Raw genomic sequence first — 20,085 nt, forward strand, 5'->3', positions numbered from 1 at the left:
CATGAAATCTGAGTGCCTCCACAACTTTATGCAACTATTTAATTATCTGTTTAAAAGTGGATTATGATTTCATTGGGGCAAATTTATCTGGGAGAGTAACCCTCGGGGGCGTTCTGTATCATCAGCAGTTGTGTGTTTGCAAGATTACCACGCACACTTTTAAAGATACATTGCCTGAGGCCAAAGTCAGTTATACTTGGTTCATCCTTATCCTTGTACCTCATGCTCATCTCACAGGCTCATTTTCTGTCAGGTCTTGCTTAAACCTAGTTTAATTACAGAGAAAGACGATATTACAGTGATCAAGATGTTAATACTTGGATCAAGCACTCTGCATTGGCAGTAACAAGCCTCTGTAAGAATTTAATATCCTTACAAAACGTGTTTCTACAATTCTTGGGAGCATTTTCCATGTACGCATTTATTAGATAGGACACCCACAGATACTGTCTGTGGAAATAACAAATATTAAAAATCAATATGCATTACATTAAAAAGGACAAGTTACTAATCAAGTTAAATATGTCCCCCATCTCTTGTGATGTATCTTTTATGATTACAATTCCCAATGTTTATTGGTTTGCATCTTAGCAATGTATATTTAAAAAATTAAATAATGCATTTACACATGCAGTTTTGATGTGGTTTATATTTTCTCTGACACAATTTGAGACCCCTGCTACTGAAATTAACTGCAAGTGAAAAGTTTAGAACAGCCACATGCTCCTTCTGTTCAAGTTTTTAAGGACATAACCTCATGAACACGTATTACATTTACAGTATATTGTTCTTCTAATATGGCATGGTATTTTCCATTAAAATAAACACCTACTATAAGTCACATGAGTTAATTATATTTCTCTCTCTTTTTTTTCCTAATGCTTAGTTATTCTTTGCTTGCTGATGCCAGCTCCAAAAATATGTGACAGAATAATTGTTTTTTAAGAGAGAAAAAAATTGAACAGGTTGCAGATAAGCCTTAGGACAGTATTTCTCAAATCTACTACCCCTTACAAAGGGAAGGAGTTTTTCATGCTTGTCTCTAGAAGTTTAGTCCTCTTCACATCAATAACTTTTTCAGTATAGAGCTCTTGGTGGCTTTTAGGAAAGATGGAAGCAGTGTGCCTTTAGCAATCAGACCATGAGTGGGGTGGCTCAATTATACCAAGCAAATAAAAAATGCACTTCAGCTGAGGGCAGTAAATAAAAAAAGCTGGCCAGTCTGGATCCATCTTTGTTCCTAATCCTCAGGTAGTGTCACTATCGCACATATACCTACACCATACTCTGCACGTTTTCTCTCTTTAAAGGGGTAGGTCCTATTTTAAAAGGCAATGGCATATGCACCTTCATGTATAAACTGCTCTGGCTGACAACATTTAGAACACAAAAATGGCCAGAAAAATGACAGCAGTGTTACTGCCCACTATTTTAAAACCTTACCAGCATCATGTTCATGGTAAAACCCTTGTTTATTACTACACATGTGTGTAGCCCTGCCACATTTATGTGGAATCCAGTCTCACCTCACTTTTCCTAATAGGTCTGATCTAAAGTGATTTCCATTCTCCACCTAAACTTCCTTAAGTAATACTTCACTCCAAGTCAATACCTCCAAGGTATTTACTCGCTTAAGGTTGTAAAACTCAAAAAGCTCTTGTAAGCTCCAGTTTGAAATCTATAGAAGAGGAAAGCAAAAATAATTTTTTAAAGGGTGACATATTTTAATCAATTAGGAAGAGTCTTTACAAATTACTTAGCTGAAGATGTATTCTCATTTTCTGGGCTTTCTTTGGTAACACAAAAATGATAGAAGATTAGTGTTTAGAAACTATCATTGGCCTTATGAAACAGTTTTAGATTAATGTAGCACAAAATGACACTTTCATTTCCAATGAAAACATTTCAGAAGTGCAATAAAGCAATGGACAGTGGAGTACAGTAATCATTAGTGTCAGGCGCTGAACTTCATCCCTGAAACAAAGTGGCCCAAAGATGTGATTATCTCACAATAATCACTCTATGTGTTTCACCTAGCTGCTTAATGAAGTAATTAAAATTGTGTTAAGGGTGCATTTTGAACATTCAAATTTATCAGAAGCATATGGAACCAATACAGGAAAAGCATCACTGAAAAGTGTTTGGTAGGATGTTGAACTGTTGGATCCCATTTGTGCACCTTTAATTAATTGCACTATTTGGACTTGAAACTTCATGACCATTTTTAAGGCCTGTATAAGATATGGATCAGCTAAAGGCTGAAGTCTGTAGTAACCATAATAAAGAGAGATATAAAGGTCCTGATCATGTCTTCATTTATCTCAGTACCAAAAATCACTTTTCTCTTAATAAAATTAGGTTCAGACACAAGGTTATTAGAAAGGTATTAAATATCATCTAATGGTAAGTGTTTAAGAAAAAAAAACAGAAGAAAATGAGAGACCATTTTGATTGTTTAGACAGGACAAGTCTTCCCTGTTGGTCAATATCTGGAAACTACAGAATTCTTGGCAACTTGAAGTTTCCATAGCTCAAAATCAGGAATTATCAACTATTACGAGTCAGTTAAGAACTTCTCTCTGCACTATTGGTAAATGACACAAGGTAAACGAGATTTTCTAGCAAAATGCCAGACTTGAATGAGCCTTCCAGACTTTGAAGGCAGAGGACCTTCAATTTACAGCATTCCATACTGCTGGTGCTTTATTTCAAAAGCCATGCTTGCAACTGTAGATGGAAATTTTTGACTCCTGATGAAATTATGCATTTCTATTAATTCTGTGGTGAGCACTAAAGCATGTAAGCCTTTGTGTTTCCAACACAGATGTTGATAACTGATGCTGATAGGCTGAAGCAAAAAGAAGGAGACTTAACACTGAAGACATATATTATCAGGAATACTATTATAATCTTAAGATTCAAGGTTTGCACCTTGTAAGATGGTGGAATGAACTTCTGTATCAATTGAGTTGCTCAATTTACCTAGAGCCTCAAAGCCTTTAGAAATCTGAAGTGCCCAGAGATGACTCTTTGACCTTTACTGTATTACAAATAGGTCTGATTCTCAAGATCCACATGCATTAATGCTTGAATGAGCTCAGTATTTATTGTTCTTTCATCTCATTAAAACAGCTGAAAGGTTAGGAAAAGGCATAATGTAAAGAAAGGTCAAGTGGTAATCATGGTGTGAAATGCTGTTACATGTACAAGTATAATAATTCTTTAGACTTTATGCTCCCTGGAGAGGAAGTTGTTCAAAACTGTTCACCTAAAAAGGTTTATTTTGTGCTAAATATAGCTCAACGTCAGTAAATAGGAGAATTAGACTGACCTTTAGCTCCTCTGCATTTGCAATGGCCTTTTCTTGGCTCAGTTTCTCAGTCTGAAACCCTATCTTAGCAATCAAATCTTCAGCATCTTGATTTTTCAGTTGCAGTTCTGCCTCTTGAGCAGCAAACTCGGATTTTAGATCTTCTACCTACATGGCAAAAGGTAATGCATTATTAAGGTCATTAGGCATGGTTCTGAGACCCAAAAGCTGAACTGAAAACCAAATTCATGTTTTGTGGGTCTCTAACTAGAAGCATTGTCTTTTCATTTTTTGTATCTTTTTTCCACTTGTACCTGGCAGAATTTTGTTGACATAAATAATTTAATAGTGACAGCCTGAGTGCTCCCACCACAGACTCCACAGCTTGCCTGGGATGTTCAGATGTCTGTCCTGCTGCTGAGGTTGTGGCTGCAACCAGGTGTCTCAGCAGTGCAAAAGAGGCACAGCTGTGGCAGCCAGCAAAGATGCCAACGTAAAGGCAGAAGGATGTGATAGAAAATGCTCGGTATTCACTCTGAGCAGATGATTCCAGCAGAGCCTTGCTGAAAGGTTAAGGCACACTCAGAGACTGCTGAACAAAAACTACCTGTTAGCGTGCTGAAATAGCAATTCATTGCCTGCCAGGTGAGAAACTCATATCAAAATACCCAGCAACAATATCTTTTCACATATAAAGAAATTGCTTCAAATAACTTTGGGTTTGGCATGGTTTGGGCTTCTTTTTTTTGTTTTTCTGCTAACCTACCAACCATTTTGTCTGACAGCTATTCAAGATATATTTTAACCAGAGGGGTCTTGTTAATCTGATCTGGATAGGGGTGATAAGACAAAGTGGAAGACAAATATTAGAGGGCTTAAATTTCAATCACATGGAAGGTCTTGAGGGCTATCCTGATTTGCTGGGCTCCTGAAATCTTACAAAACCTACAAATTTTACCTTTTCAAAATGTGACTTTTTGATTTGACAAAGCTATAATATAATTTTAACAGATGACTGTAGAGATCAGAAATCTCTCCACTCACTTTATTTTTCAATTTGTTTGAGCCAACTTTATGTCTTTTTCTTTAAGAAAAATACTAAACAATGCTTCATTTGATATTCTTCTATAAAGCTCCAGAGTGCAGGGTAAAAATGGCTCAGTGTTCAAGTGCCTGGCTAGATAGTGCCTGGAGCTGTGGGTCTGTCAGCCAGCACAGCATGCAGCACATGAAATTGTCCAATTACCATTTGGCCATCAACAAATCAGAAATCAGAGAAAAAGAGCATTTTAATAATTTACTAGCAGGGGCTACTTTATTGAAAACAGACTTTAAAATCCCTTTTCTGTTGACCATTTTTTTAAGGTCTTCAGCTGACAAAGTGGGAATAAGCCAGCCAGCTCCCATTATTAGCCTCATACAGCAGCATCAAGATGCAATGTTATGCAAAGACTGCAGCTGAGAATTTCATTTGCATAAAAGCACATAGAATTTTAGTTTTTAATAAAGAAATCGCTGGATTATGGGTTGTCTTCAGAATCTGCAAAAGGGATTATGGAACACATACGTGGGTCGGATGGGGTAAAGGCTTCCAAGCAGTTTCCCCTCCTTTCTGTCTTTGTGGGCTGATCACCCACCAATGAACTGTAAGCAGAAGCACTGACTGGGGGCTAAGTGGCACTAGCCTCACAAGGAGGTGACAACACCTGATGGAAAGGCTTCACATGTGTTCCTCCTGCTTTCATTACCCCTCAGCTGGTCACTGGCCACCCACAAAATCCCTGTGTACGGAGCTGCCTCTTCTCTCTCCCTCGGTTTAGCTTTTACTGTGGCACTTGCTTCCCCTCCCACCCTTTTACTGTAGCCCCACTACACTCCCCCTCCCTCCAGACTTGGTCTTTGCTTAAATGGATAGTCCCCTCTTTCCAAAGGCAGCTAAAGAGCTCAAAGAGCTTCTATGCAAAGAAAAAACCATAAACCCCAGTTTCAAAAATCAGGTAGTTTCAAAGAAACACAAAAATGCCACCCACAAATAATGAAAAGGTGATGCAACAACCATGTTTTGTTTGCAATAAAATCAAGATTATTTATAAAGAATGAAAGAAAAAGTTGTGACTTTCACAGTTTACCTGGAAAGTTACTGCCTTCCTTCTTTCTTAAGAAAGCTTCTGCATGCTATCAGCCAAGTGCTCCATGTGTTGTGACATCCTCTTGCTTTTTTCATCTAGGATATTATAAAGAATTATTTGCTCCAGAAGACTATTTGGAGTGGTGTAATTGTCCTGCCTCTTGTTGTGATTGTACTTGGCACTCAGTACATTCACACTGGTGTGGGCAGAAGCCATGAAATCGCCATAAACCATGGAGTCCTGGATGAGTGGCTGTACATAACCAAGGAAAAAGAACAAATGGAAACACAGAAACAAATGCTTCCAAACTTAAATATATTTATATGAGTTAAGTATATCCATACATGTTTCTAAGGATGTCTCGTTCACAAAACTCTTCAATCTACCCTAAATATAATGTTGTCATCATGTAAAAAACATTAAAGCAAAATGAGTGTTCCCCTACTGTTTTGCATATAAATTAATTAATTTTGCACTGGCATTTATCAAGTCTTCATCTCCACAGAAGCTCAGCGCTTCAACATACTTTATTATTTTTTGATAAACGCTCCTAAAAACTAGAAATAGAGATTAAAGCAGTTCACTATACTGCTATATGCAGAGTTAATACTCTATGGATGTTCTACTTCACCTCTGGAACTCCTGCCTAAGAGAAATCCTCTACCAGTTACAGAGATACGGTAGAGTGGTTGCTCTAATCACACTGGTCCCCCCACATTTGATATATCATCAAATTCCTATTTGGAGTGACGTGCATTTTTGCCATTAACTTCAGTTTGAACAGAACAGGACACCACAATTTAGATTTCTGAAGTTGTACCATCCCTGCTTATCTGTGCTTCTGAAAGATAGACTAACAAATTGTAATGAAGGTAGGCTTTAGACCACTGTGGAGTCCTTCCAGAAGCTGAGCCTCTAGATACCAAAAAAGGCAAAAAACCAGGAACATTTCTGTGCTAAAATGACCTTCTATCAGCTTCAAGGGGTATTTGACCAGAAAAGTATCTATGACTTCATGGAATTCAGATTCACTCCAAACTCTGACAGTGGACCCCCTTCTCTATGTGCCACCCAGGCATGAAACCACCAGCTATAACTCCAGCTCCAAGCAAATCTCAGCACACTGTAGAAGGGACCCCAGAGCATTACTGTGGTCCTGTGTTGGGTCCCACATCCCCACGTGGGGTTTCTCTCTCATCACGGGGACCAAAATGCAGCCAGAGACTGGAAATTTCTTTTCACAAACTATGTAAAAATCAAAACAGGCCAGGCACATGTAAAACAGCTCCAGATGGTCATTAAGTCATGTGCTTCTGATCAAAATGCAGAGGTTAAATGCCTGTCTTTATTCACCTCTGACAGCAAGAAGAGGGGTTCAGGATCAAAACTCAAAGGTGCTTTTTCTAAATTTGTTGAAAACTGAACTAGCAAATACAAGATACCACTCCAGTCCTTTGAATTAGAGTATACTTTCCCAGGATAAACAAGAAATAAGAAATCCCCAGAATTAATTTTTGTTTGTTTTAAAGGACGCTATCCACATATATTATGAGAATAAATTCACATACGTGTCTAAGCAAGAGTACTCTATGCAAAATTAAAAGGGAAATTCTAAGAAAACCCATTTAACTTCATCACTGTAACTAACTTTCATTTTGTCCTCTATGACTTCTAGCACTCTTAAACTTTATAATTTGTGGAGTCACATCTCCCTCATTTTAATGATTATTTATTGCATTCTGTACAAGACGAACCCAGTTCAATTAATCAAGGGAAGCCTAAAAATCAATTAATATGAATTAAATGAGCTACACCAACTCTTAGGAAAGTCACACATAATTTACCAGAGCATTGTCAATAATGCTTAGGGAACTTTGGGAAAATTGCTCGTGAGTGGCTGTTGATGCAGTCAAATGTTTTAAGCCTACATCATTAATATTTCAATCAGGTTGATGCAGTAAGACTTGCCATTTTTCTCAGTAAGAAAACTCATTATTTTCTTGTGCTTTTTCGGAGCTAGTTTAGAAGAATACTTATTTCACCTATGATCAGAAAAACAGAAAGCAAGAACTAAATAAAGAATAATTTGCATTTAAGGAAAGCAGAGGTAAATTGCTTTACAAATAGGAAAAACCAGAACATCATTAGTGGAAGCAAAGTAGCATAAATTCATCTTTTAAAAAATTGTTTGTAAAAGCAAGGCTAGTCAGCAGGAATAGACATTTTATGCAGATTTGAGCAGCATTTAACTTCCAACTGAAATGTGTTTCAGCCCTTTTCTCCCTTTTTCATTGTTTGTGACACATACGGACCCTGCAGTACCTCTCTTCGCAGTGAAAGACAACCTCCTTACACATGATCCTTATGAGAGGTCTCTACTCAGCAGCCCTGAAAAGCCCTCTAACAACAGTTTCATTTGTAAATCAGTGAGGGACGGAGTGGGTTCCGGTGGAGCTGGAAGTGGCCCGAGACAACTTGTCTCAATGGGGCAAAATAACTATTGTTATCGAGCTTAACAAAATGGCACAGCATGGGAGCCACGCCGAGCCAGAGAGCAGCTGGTTGTAATTCACACTGGTTTTCAGAAAACACTAATCGTTCCCGAACAGACCTCTTTGAGGATTGGTCTTCCCTGCATTTTCAATTTGTCACTTTCTCTTATGATAAGGTCAGCGGTGACAGCACTTCCTGACATTAACAGCTGTGGCTTTTAAAAGGGTCATTGTGGAACTACTAATTGCAGTAATTTCATTAGCATAAATTATTTATTCTGCCATTCATTTATCTCCAGGATTTTTTTTTTTTAATACTACATTGTACTTTTCAATATATGCCCATTCAGGGTTGTAGGCAAAGGAAATTATTATTGCTAATTTAGCCTTCTTTATGGGTGAAAAAAAAAGCAAACAAAAAAGAGTTGATACAGTAACAAAATCTGATTTAACAGCAGTTCACCAGAAAACGTAAAGTAGCCTGAAGCCAATAATGAAGATTAGGCTGGTACAAATCAAAGCCATTCATTAGTGCTAAAGACAACTGAGCATTAAACCTATATACATTCTGAAAGAAAATATGAGGGTGAAGTAGGTTCATTCTTATACAATCTCTCTACTCTAGGCCTTGGCTGATTGACTTTAAACATGAAAAAAACCCCAAGGCAAGTTACGAGCAGTTTATACAGGAATTTTGCCTGCATCCTCCCTCTATCTTTTCTCAGGATGCAAAATAGTCATTACTATCAAATATATAAATCTCAACTCTTTGCAGTTAGGTTGAGCTAGCTGAAACATGCCAAGCAAAGAACAAAATAGACCAGTGTCACTGAAAATTAACACATGTTGCAGGCAATTATCAAAATTGAGAAAAAAAGCCAAGTCAGTGTTTGCTTGAAGGAAAAGGTACCTGGGAGATGTGAGTGGGTGGACAGGAAGGAGTTTAAGAGGCAAGGAGAGAAAGCAAAATATTACTCCAGGTGGCTTCTTTGCCACACTGCATGTTGTAAAATACCTTGGAGTAGGATGAGCTAAGACCATAATGAATTTATCCTTGGTTTGCTTAACAATGTGTGCTGCTTGGTGCTAAGCAGCAGAGAAGCAGCATAAAAACCAGCAACAATAAAATACTCAAAGATGATAGAGATGTATATGGTTGTTATTTTCAAAGAGGTGAATTAAACAATCCTGATCCTTTTATTCTGCACTAAGTCATATGTGACACCAGATGAAAGTAAGAAGGGGGGGGGGGGGGTGCCTGTCATGCTGAACTTGGACACAGATTGTTTTAAAATACTGTAGATCGTGCCTTATATCAAATGAGGTATAAAAGCACCTTTGTAAGTTCATGAAGCTCAGTACATGGATTTCAGAGCTGCTACACCCTGTTCTTTTCTTGTGCTCCTTTAAAATGAGGTTTAGCAATTTCAGTACTGAAACAGAAGAGGGCTCTTTTCCTCTCCTCTCTCCCAAGAAATCAAAGACATCAGAATTGATTAAATTTCTGATACTTTCCATTTCCCTTCAAATACCTCTGAACTCACTGTTTCTTGCCCTTAATGTCCTTCCAGTTGAAAAGGGTCTCACAATGCCTGCTTCCAACAGGCACCACGATCAGGGAGGATCGCTTGTTCTTTCTGTTCAGATACTTTCACACCGGGCAAAAGGGACATTCACAGCAGCACCCTCCACGGAACAAACTGACCGTGCAGCTCACCATCTCCCTGCTGAGCTCAACCTGACCCACTTCTTTCCCTGGATAGCCTGTGTCTTCCAGAAGGCTTATTGTTTTGAAAACAAAGAGGAAGAGAAAAAAAAACCCAAACAAACCCCCCCGAAACTTCCTTCTTGGTTCCCACAATCACTGTGAGTTTTTTTATGGTTTTCCTTCACCATTTAAACCCAGAAATTTTCTATTTTTTGTTAAAGCAACATAAATATGATGCCGTATTTGTATTGAACCCTTAAGAGAAAAAATTATCATTAGCTTAACTTCAAGCTACCCTAATTAAAAGTAATCTGTAATATTGTTATACAGCATTAAATAAAAATCCTTTATCAACTACTATTCCTCAACTTTTTGAAAGTGTAGAAAAGACAATTAGGAGCTAAGTGTCAACTATGACAAAATAATCACTCAGCAGTAGACCTCACACTGCTGATCAACAATAAGGGACAGGATGACTGCAGTATGTTTCAGAAGCCCAGGAATAAGTGAGCACTTGCTAACAAGATTTCTGTGCTAAGAACAAAGGACTTCCCTGAAGTATCTAAAATGGAGCAAGCAAAATGACACATTAGCACACCAGCACTAGAGAGAAGGAGAGGAGACCACTTCCCAAAAATCTTTGATGGAGAGGGGACGGCAGACTCTAGCATTCCCTCTTCTTCAGGGTGGTCCTTTTCCCCCCAGCCCCTCTCATTCTTTAGATATCCTAATACATCTCTGCAGCTGTCTTGTTGCCCCTCCCTTTACTAACTTGGTCATTTTGCCTTGACTTTCCTTTTACTCCTTCTCAGACCCTTTGCTTTACACCTCTCCTACCATTCTGGTTCAGTTTGGCATTTCCTTACTGTCTCCTCTCCCCCCCCATAGCACTGACATGGCTTCTCTGTTATTTCAACGCCTCTCTTCTGAGTACACTTTCCTCATCACTTTAAAATCTTTCTCCTGCCTCATCCTATTATTTTTTGCATCCTGCTCTTTGTTTGTTGGTCTTTCCATCGGCTGCATGTGACTCATGCACCCAGTACTGGTTCATGTACATTGATGACACAAACCCCTTAATTCCCTGTCAGTAAAGCATCATGTTATTTTGTTAGTTGACATTTATGTCACTTCCTGGGAATCAAACAGTAAAGATACTCACCAGGAACAGTTAACACCAATTTGAAAAAAGGAACTCATTAACAGTTGCTAAGATCAGTGAAATCTTAAATATCTAAAAAGAAAAGAATGATAGAGGAACATAATGCTTATTTTTTTTAAATAATCCCCCCCAAACATTTTATCAATATACTATATATTAGATGTATAGATGTATAATTATTATATATTTATATACAGCAATATTAAATGACTAAATTCTGGTGACCAGATGTATTTTCATAGGAGAAAAATATAATTAGATAAGGACATGAGAAAAGAATATATTTAAGTCAAAGTAAATTCTATTTTCTTTTCTCCATTAAATCCTCTCTGTTTCTTTCAAATAAGAAGTTAGTATCGCATAAAAAATTAATGCAATTGGATATCCCGCCTCCCCCCCCCCCCCCCGCCCCCTCCAGCTCACCAGACAACAAATAACTATGCTGATGACACTATACATCTCTGTTAAAATAAAGCAGGAGCAGCTGATGGAACATACAAATGCCAGGTTTATTTGCAAACATCTCTCCCTCCCCCGCAGTCCTACAGGAGGCATCCGTGTGCCGCCGGAGTGCGGAGCCAGGACAGCGCAGGAGCAGCAGCCAGGGAGCCTGGACTGAGTCCCGCTCCCCTCACGGCCCCGGGGACAGGGAATGCCCGCGGGTTCCCTGGAAGCAGCACAAGACATCCCTTCTCCTCTCCTTCACCTTCATTTCACCACTACTGCTGTGTTTTGTATGGGTCTGAATGGAGGATAAACACTGCAAATGCAGAGAGAGCTGCCTGGTGCTACATTCGACTAAAACCAGATGGCTCTTCCCTGGGAATTCCTGAAATCCTCAGTCTTACGTGATCAAAACCCCCCTATCCAAATAAATGGTCCCAAATATAATATAAATATAATCTCCAGAAGGAAACTTCTGCAATGGCAGTTGGTGAAGGAAAGTAAGCATTTTCCAGATCTCTGTAACTCCAGCAGTCTCACTGCCAGCATGGAAGTTGCTGCATGTTGTTCCATGCTAGGAAGGACATCAGAGGCAGCTGGCTTGTTGCAGTGGGGATCCTGCAACACGCATATATCAAACCAGGAGTCCCGTGGAAAGGAAATATATATGGACAGACATATTCTTGCTAGATGTTTCAGAGATGTTTATTTCTCCAGCCGCATGGCCGGAGCTCTGCCGAGGAACTGTTCCAGTCACGGGACCAAGGGTCCTTCTGCCCGCGCAGGGAACACAAACCAACCAACGGGAACGAGGCTGAGCAGGGACAGGGAAACCCCGTGTCTGTGCCCTCAGGGGCCCTCTCCCAGGGCTACACGGCAGGGGAGGGACCCCAACACCTCACCCGTTTTATTTTAATAAAAGGAGAATGAAAACAACTGGATAAACATAACAAGAACAGTTTCAGAACAAAACAAGCCACCCTCCTGAGTCTTTAAATGTCCAAACAGATTCTCTGGAACATCTTAGGGCTGACAGAAGGGAGACAGAATTCTCTGAGCATGCTTTGTGGGGAAACTGAGGCAGGAGAGGGTTTAACTTCTTCCCTCCCCCTTTTCATCCCCCACTCGGCATTGGAAAGGGATTTTTGGGGAAACAATTGGCAAAAGCATGGTTTTGTGAGGGAAACCATGGATGAAAAAACGGATTGGGAATACACTGGGGGTAATAGGACATAGGGTAAAAGGGAAAGGTGGGATTAGGAAAGGGAGACTGTAGGGGGGACTTACAATGGAGATACTGTCTAACATGACTACGATTTTTAGCATATATACTGCCTTTTACAGGAACACCATCAGGCCCAGTGACCTGCGATGCTTGTAACCCTTTTCTACCTCGTATAATTTTGAATTGCACCACCTCTCCATCTCCCAAGCTTGGGATGTATTTTTCAGGGTTATTCTTTTTAATAGCAGTTCTATGCACGAATATGTCTTGCTGGTTGTCACACCTTGTTATAAAACCATAATTTTGCTTAACATTATACCATTTTACTATCCCTAAGGTCTTAGTTACTATGATCTTTTTCCGAGTGGCTGCTGTTTTCTGTCTCGCTGCGTCTTTGCTCTCTCCTTCGGTCGCTCCCGTGTTGGAATTGTCGGGGCTGCTGGTGCCTGCGCGCTCTTCCCGGGGTCGCGTTCGGGGCTGCGTGGGCCGGGCCGGGCCGCGCCGCTCAGTTCTCCGTGCGTCGCCTCCTCTGGTCGCAGCTTCGCTGCCGATGCCGGGCACTGCATCCACGTCTCGGCCGGGCCCCCGAGCGACGACTCCCCCGCGCCCTGCTCCAGCGCGTGTTTCGGTTCGGCGCGGCTCCGTCTCGGTCGGGCGTTCCCGGGGCTCGCTCCCCCACGCGCTGTGCTGCGCCGGGCGGGCACCGCCGGGTCCCGCCGCTCCCGCCGCGCCTCGCTCCGCCACCGACACTGCGGCTCGCGTGGCTCCGCCCACACGCGGGAACTGCCTCGCTGCTGCTCGCAGAGCGCTCGGTGCACGTGGCCTGGGCCGCACGGTCCCTGCGCCAGGCTTCCCTTCGCCAGGACACAGCTGACATTGCTCAACAGTCTCGGTAACTAAATAATATTCACGAAAATATTCTTCCATCGGCATATATTTTGACTCAAATATTAACTGTGTCCAAACGGTTTTCCAAAAGCCCTTGGTAAGAATTAAATCCCAAGAAACATAGAAAAAGTTCTTAAACAACCATGCCAGGAAGTGTTTCAGTTCTTTCTGAGCTTGAATCAAGCTAAAATTTACAAATCGTTGTTCAAGAATCGTTTTAAGTTTAAGATAAATGTCCATATGCGGCTCTGAGAGCCAAGAGTCTTCCCACGGTTCCTCCATAGTTTAGATACGGAATAGCAAAGCAAAACCAAGAAGAGGAATCCAAAGTTTCCAGGGTTTACTCACACAAATCAGTCGCTTAGGGATCGGGGATCGTTCTGCTCTCAATTCTCCACCATTTGTTGCAGTGGGGATCCTGCAACACGCATATATCAAACCAGGAGTCCCGTGGAAAGGAAATATATATGGACAGACAGATTCTTGCTAGATGTTTCAGAGATGTTTATTTCTCCAGCCGCATGGCTGGAGCTCTGCTGAGGAACTGTTCCAGTCACGGGACCAAGGGTCCTTCTGCCCGCGCAGGGAACACAAACCAACCAATGGGAACGAGGCTGAGCAGGGGCAGGGAAACCCCGTGTCTGTGCCCTCAGGGCCCCTCTCCCAGGGCTACACGGCGGGGGAGGGACCCCAATACTGGCTAAAACTCTTAGAAGAATATGAGAATATTCCTTTCCCCTGAAGAGAAACTCACTAATGCATGTGGTTTGTTTGGGGCTTTTTCTGAAAACAAACATGTTACGCTCTGCATCAACCAGCAACAAAAAGAGAATAATTGCCCAGATATTAAAATGCTAAATGTATTTGCCATGTAGTGCCATGGATTGCCTTTACAGGGGAAATCTCCACCTTTCTATTTGCTGAATAGACGGAGAACTCTTTGGTTCACCTGGACTGTGCACGGCAATATTTCAGTCTCACTTGCTACAGCTCTAGTGAATATATTTAACTGAATTGGAAAGGGCTAAATAAACTCTGTATCTATAAGATCCTAAAAAGACTAGAATGGAAGGATTCTGCAAAGACAGTGTTATGAATTACATACTTCTCTTTCCCTCACTTCTCTGCCTGTGCTAGACAGCCCCCTAAACTCTCCTGAAGGCAGTGACATACCATTAAAATTCAGCTTTTAGCAGGGGTGAACTTGAACAACACCAAAGGCAATAAGTATGCAGGAAGGAGTAAATTTTTTTCCCTAGCCTATTCAGTTATCGATCTTTCAGTGATCTCCGTTGCTTTTTTAGGAAACTGATGGGCTTGAAACTGTACCTCGACCCCTTCAGCTTCCTCAATGAACCTCCTGCTGCTGGAGGGAAGGGCCTCCCATGGCCACTCATGAAGCCAGTCAATAGCAGGGCAGTTAACTATGGCTGGGAAGTTCTCAGCTCACTCTCACAGCATGGCACTGATGGGACAGAAACACACGACAATGTGCCAGAGAGGAGGGAGGGAACAGGGAGAGAAAAGAATCACACGGCAAGTTGAGGCCATCAAAGAGAGGCATGCAATGAACCATGGTCCAGCACCAGCCAGTACAGAGCTGAGGCTCCAAGCCAAATTTGGCAGATAATAAACTTTGTCAGCAACCCTGGGCAGATAGGTTTTGCACCCTTTCCCTTGTACAAACATGGCACTTTTGCAGCTTCCTTCTGCTCTCTCCACGTTGGCATCAGTTCTCAGTTTGATAGCTATAGATGATAAGGCAGGCACAGGGACTGTCTGGCATGCAGACAGCCAGAAGGTGCACATTCAGCTGGCCATGGCGACAGAAACCCAGTTCTTGACTTTATAAGTCTATTCAAGTCTCTTCCTGACACTTTAATATGCAGTGTGACCCCTCTAAAAGAGCAGGAATAGGAATTTTAAGGGATGATTCTTAATAGAAGTGCAAAGAGATGCCCAAAAAGGGTAGGCCAAAGTATTCAAAGGAAAATAAAACTGTGACTGAGTCTTGATATCACCAGGTCTACATAAAGCAACTGGCATTTGAGAAGGAAGGGTTATTCTAGTCCTCAGCTGTATCTTGACCCTATTTACTGCAGGTAGCACATGCTTTGGCCATTGCATATGCTCTTGGTTAATTGGTAAAATGCCAGACATCAGGCTGTTAAGACAAGAATGGAGTATCTCCTATATGCTTCTTACAAAAAGGAGCTATTTCTATTGTACAGAGCCTCTCAAACCATATGGCATTGATGTTGTTAATTCCAATAGAAAATAACCAAATGGTTTCAGAAGAGTTTATAACTTGTACAACAGCCACAAGTGCCAGGACAGAGCCCAGTCAGGCATGCCAGGGAAGTGACAAGTTTATTTTTCCTTTGGACTAATTGGGAACTGACATTCCTATTAAGAGAAAACTGGATAAAAAAGGAAGAAGAGCAGAAAGCTGAAAGAAAATAAGTAAAAAAAGAGGTGATGAAAGGAAGAGGTTGAACTGGCTCAATACTTCACTGAGTTTTAAAGCAATCAGATAGGAGAGATAAAGGAATGAGGAGAAAGCAACAACAGAAAAAAGGTTCAACAGTATCTGGAAAGAAGATTGAAAGGAAAATGGAAAAGAATTGCTACTATCTCATAATTTCTAAAAATACATCTCTGCACTAGAAAACACAAGACAGGAATTTACACAAATAACCTAGATACTAGAACCAAGTCAAACCAAGAATACCCAGGTTGTCTAAGAACGTCACAAAGATAGACCAATCAGCAAGTTGGCTTAAGGTACAGAAAAAATGATCTACTTTAAATGTTTGAAGAGGCAAATAGCAGAAATGTCCATGTAGAATTCCAGACAAGCGGTGAAAATTACACTAAAACTGTACAAAGACACAGAAAGATCTTGGAATTTACTGGTGATGAGAAAGATGGGCACACACAGAAGAAACAACCAAAAAGATAGAAGAATAAATGGTGTCTGCCACAAAACTGAATCAGAGAAGAAAAAATGTAGGGGAAGAATCTGCTAGGTCTTTTTCGCAATCTTGAACACTGCTGAGTTTCCTGAATTTGTTTCCTGGTTACACTATGTGTCCTTCAGTTAGACATTGTTTCTCCCTCACATCACCTCATTTTCTGGGAAAAATCTACAGTCACTTGTAATACCAAGACTCATGGTGTCTCAGCTCCATGTTGAAGCCCAGGGAACTTAATTTTCTCTTTTTTTATTCCTCTAGTAGCCACCTTCTCAGATCTGCACACCATCCCTGCCGTGGTAGCAGCAGCAATGGAGAGCCTGGAGAGATCTGTCCCTGCTTTGATGTGTTTCTCACAAGTGCCCTTGCTATAGCAGTGGTGCCAAACTGAATCTATCACTCCTCCAAAGCTGCAAACCATACACAGACTTGCTTGAAGTTTCATCTTCTACACCCTCCTACACTCCTCACATTGCTCATATATGAACTTAACTCCTTAAGTACTGGACTGCAAGAAGAGTTCAAATCAGAGTCCTGGGACTTTTGCCAGAAGCAAATCAGAATTTAGTGTTTTCTTTAGTCTTGTATCCTAAGTAATATTTTATTCTCCCTAAATATTGAAAAATTGTTTGTATGGGATGATTACTGTTTATATCAATCTTATGTTGAACTTTAGGGGAGAGGTTGCTTTCCCTATCCAGTGTAATTTGTTAGGAGCAATTTAGAAGAATTGTATGTATAAGGAGCTGCATTAGTTTATATGAACTGCAGATACCTGAGAAGGTAAGATGGGAATTTTAGGACTGTTTACTTGAAACCTTATTCCAATATCTAAATTCTAGATTTCCTGACACCCAGAACTCCTCTGTTCTCCCCTTGTCCTTGGCAGATGTATTCAAATGCATAAGCACAATTTTACAAGTACAGGTTTACAAAGCAGTAGACAACTATTGAATGAAACTGTTATGAAGGCTAAGAAGAGAGAAAGTAGATGAATTCTGCAAAACTGAATTCTAGAAACTTTACAGAGAATGAAGAGAAATTATCAAATCCAATAAAAAGGTAGTGATAGGTAAAATGAGTCACACAAAAACTTCGTAGATTATTGTGACAGGATGAAGAAAAATGTCTCAATCATTTAATAAATTACTTCTTGGAATAGCTAGTCCTAGAGCTCAGACCATAACATACTATTCATAATTTCCATTATTTTTCCTTAAAACACATAGCTGAGAGATTTTTACTACATTGTATTGTTAGGCAGGAAATTCCAGCACAGCCCTGGATATAATATGATACCCTGATAACTATCTATTTGTTAATTACTTTTTGTGAACAAATACATAGGATACAGCTTATACTTGAAAAGGTAGTCATAAAAAGAATGTAACCAGATCCTGACCACAGCATAACCCTTCTTTCTCCTTTAGTTGTAGCGAAGTTTGGTAAATTCTCACCATAGATTTGATGTGGCATGTTTTCGGGGTTCATTTGCATTCCCCCCAGTGAATTCCCTATACTACAAAGGACCTTGTGCACTGCTTGCTTTGCACACAGAATAATGAAGATGCCATGTGATCTGATAGCAAGAGAGCTGTGAGGAAAATTGAGTAATTATTACTGACTACATTTTGAACAATCTTTGCATAAGCAAGAAGGTCTTATTTTGAAAACATTTATCTTTTGTCCAAGCCATACATTACAGCTTAATTTGACAGAAGGAAAAAACCCAAGAAGAGGAAAGAATAGGAAATTCTCCATGTAAAAAATGAAGAATATCTTGCAAGACAACCAGGATATAAATATTACAGTGAAGAAATCATATAGAAATAGAAATATGTAGTAAGTTCTCCAAGATAAACACATCCCTTTCTTTGAGGATTTTTGAGATTTAAACACACACAACTGAGTAATGAAGACAATCATTGTGGAAAAAAGAACTGTTATCTTGTGAAATCCATATCAACTTCCATGAAGCATTCGCCACTCCGAAGAACACAACCCCCCTGTTTTCTCAAGTGTCCATTTGAGCCTCACACTCACATGTCACTCTCACTACTGATGTGCATCTTACACTATATTTTTTGGTCCAACCTTCTCCTGCTCTTCTCAAAAATGCAAGCCCTCTAGGTTCACTAAGTGCTTTGAACAGAGCAAGACAAAAGACTAAAGAGCATCTTGGCACATACTTGACCACTGGTCTGATGGAGCCCATCCTATTTCAGCGTTAGTGCACTCTCATGGTTTTCCCATATGAAGCTAAGCAGTGCTGCTGCAGGAGTGAGGAGCTGCACAGACCAGGAATCAGTCCTGACCAGCTCTACGCCACCACCATCATTTTGTGAACAGAGCACAGGAAAAGCTGTGCAGGAGCAGGAAAATCCATATGGATGCCAGCCATTTCATGCTACTAGTCCTCAGGACCACAAAATGCCCTTCGTAGTTTTACTAATACAGATGTATCCTTAAAAGTCAGCTCTCTCAGTGCTCAAGAAGAGATGGCTGACATCCAAATCAGAAAAGCCTGGAGCTTTTCATACAGAAACAGGAACTCTGTAAGAGCCTGCCAACTGCAGAAACAGATGTTTTCTGTGCTACAGGACTTGGAAATCCTCGATAGCTACTCCCCACTGAACCAAACAAAACAAACATCAAAAAATAAACCCGAACCAAAAACCAAAACAAATCTGGGGTCAGTATTAGTTTAACACAGAATCATAAACCCTAAAAACATACTTCTTTTTGGCTGGGACTTAAGCACTCAAGCAGATAGATATGTATTTATGCCCTCAAAGGAAAAACCATGAGAGCTGGCCAAAAGCTGAGCCCTGATGGGGCTTCACAAGTTCCTTGCAGATTCACAGATAAAAATAGATGTTCTGTCAGTGGCAAAACAAACCAAAAGGAAAAGGTTAATGTGTCCTAATGAAAGAGGATTTGGAAATGAAAGATGATATTAAAAGAAAATTAATCATAAAAATATGGACAAGATTGCCTGTGGCAATTCAGGACACCCACTCTGCCTATGTTTGACTTTAATTCTGGTTGAAGCATGAAAATACTGTACTGCTAAGTTCCACAGCAAATAGGGAGCCACCTAAATCCTGACAGGACTATAGAAAGAGGAGATCATTGTAAGGATGTGATGACTAAAGTAGTCATGCCAAGTTGGAAGGAAACTGGAGAAATGGCATTCCCCTAAAGCAAATTTCATTCTTAATGCTGGGACTTCACAACAGCCACTGAGGGACTGTAAATTTTACATGAGGAAAATACACTATGAAGAAACTTGCTCAAGGAAGGAAGAGCAAGTATTTGTAGTACCCATCAGCAGCTCACGAAGAAAATTGGATACACATGGACTGAACACAGATTCAGTTCAAAAGAAAAATCACTTAGCATGTCTGACTTTAGAATATATAGTAATGTTTAAGAGCACTGAGGAGACTGAAGTGAGAACCTGGAAAACATGCAAAGATGAAAGGCTGCAAAGAGTATACTTACTAGAAAGAGTACATTTGGGGGTATGATTGTGTAGGGCATGAGGGCTGTGAGGCCTTTGGTCACAGTGTTCACATCTTTGGGGAAAAGCTGATGGGTTACCATGACAAGTAAAGTAAAGTATAATAAAATCAGATGGAGCTCCAGAAACAGCAAGACTGACTGAACTCATCATATTCATGCTTTTGAGAAATAATTGCTTCTTCTGGCCTTTACTTTTCCAAGAAATTTTGGTAATGTGCCGAGTATTT

At 40.4% G+C, this 20,085-nt stretch overlaps 1 protein-coding gene across 1 annotated transcript in view; it reads right to left on the reverse strand.

The window, feature by feature from the left end:
* Positions 1 to 20,085, reverse strand: part of DNAH11 (dynein axonemal heavy chain 11) — a 105,726-nt gene that overhangs the window by 55,147 nt on the left and 30,494 nt on the right. Inside the window, 3 exon segments of the mRNA XM_032104767.1 lie at positions 1,613 to 1,678; positions 3,332 to 3,478; positions 3,681 to 3,873. Of these exon segments, the coding sequence (XP_031960658.1) occupies positions 1,613 to 1,678; positions 3,332 to 3,478; positions 3,681 to 3,873 (406 nt within the window).

Source organism: Corvus moneduloides, chromosome 1, assembly GCF_009650955.1.
Source record: "Corvus moneduloides isolate bCorMon1 chromosome 1, bCorMon1.pri, whole genome shotgun sequence".
Taxonomy (NCBI): domain Eukaryota; kingdom Metazoa; phylum Chordata; class Aves; order Passeriformes; family Corvidae; genus Corvus; species Corvus moneduloides.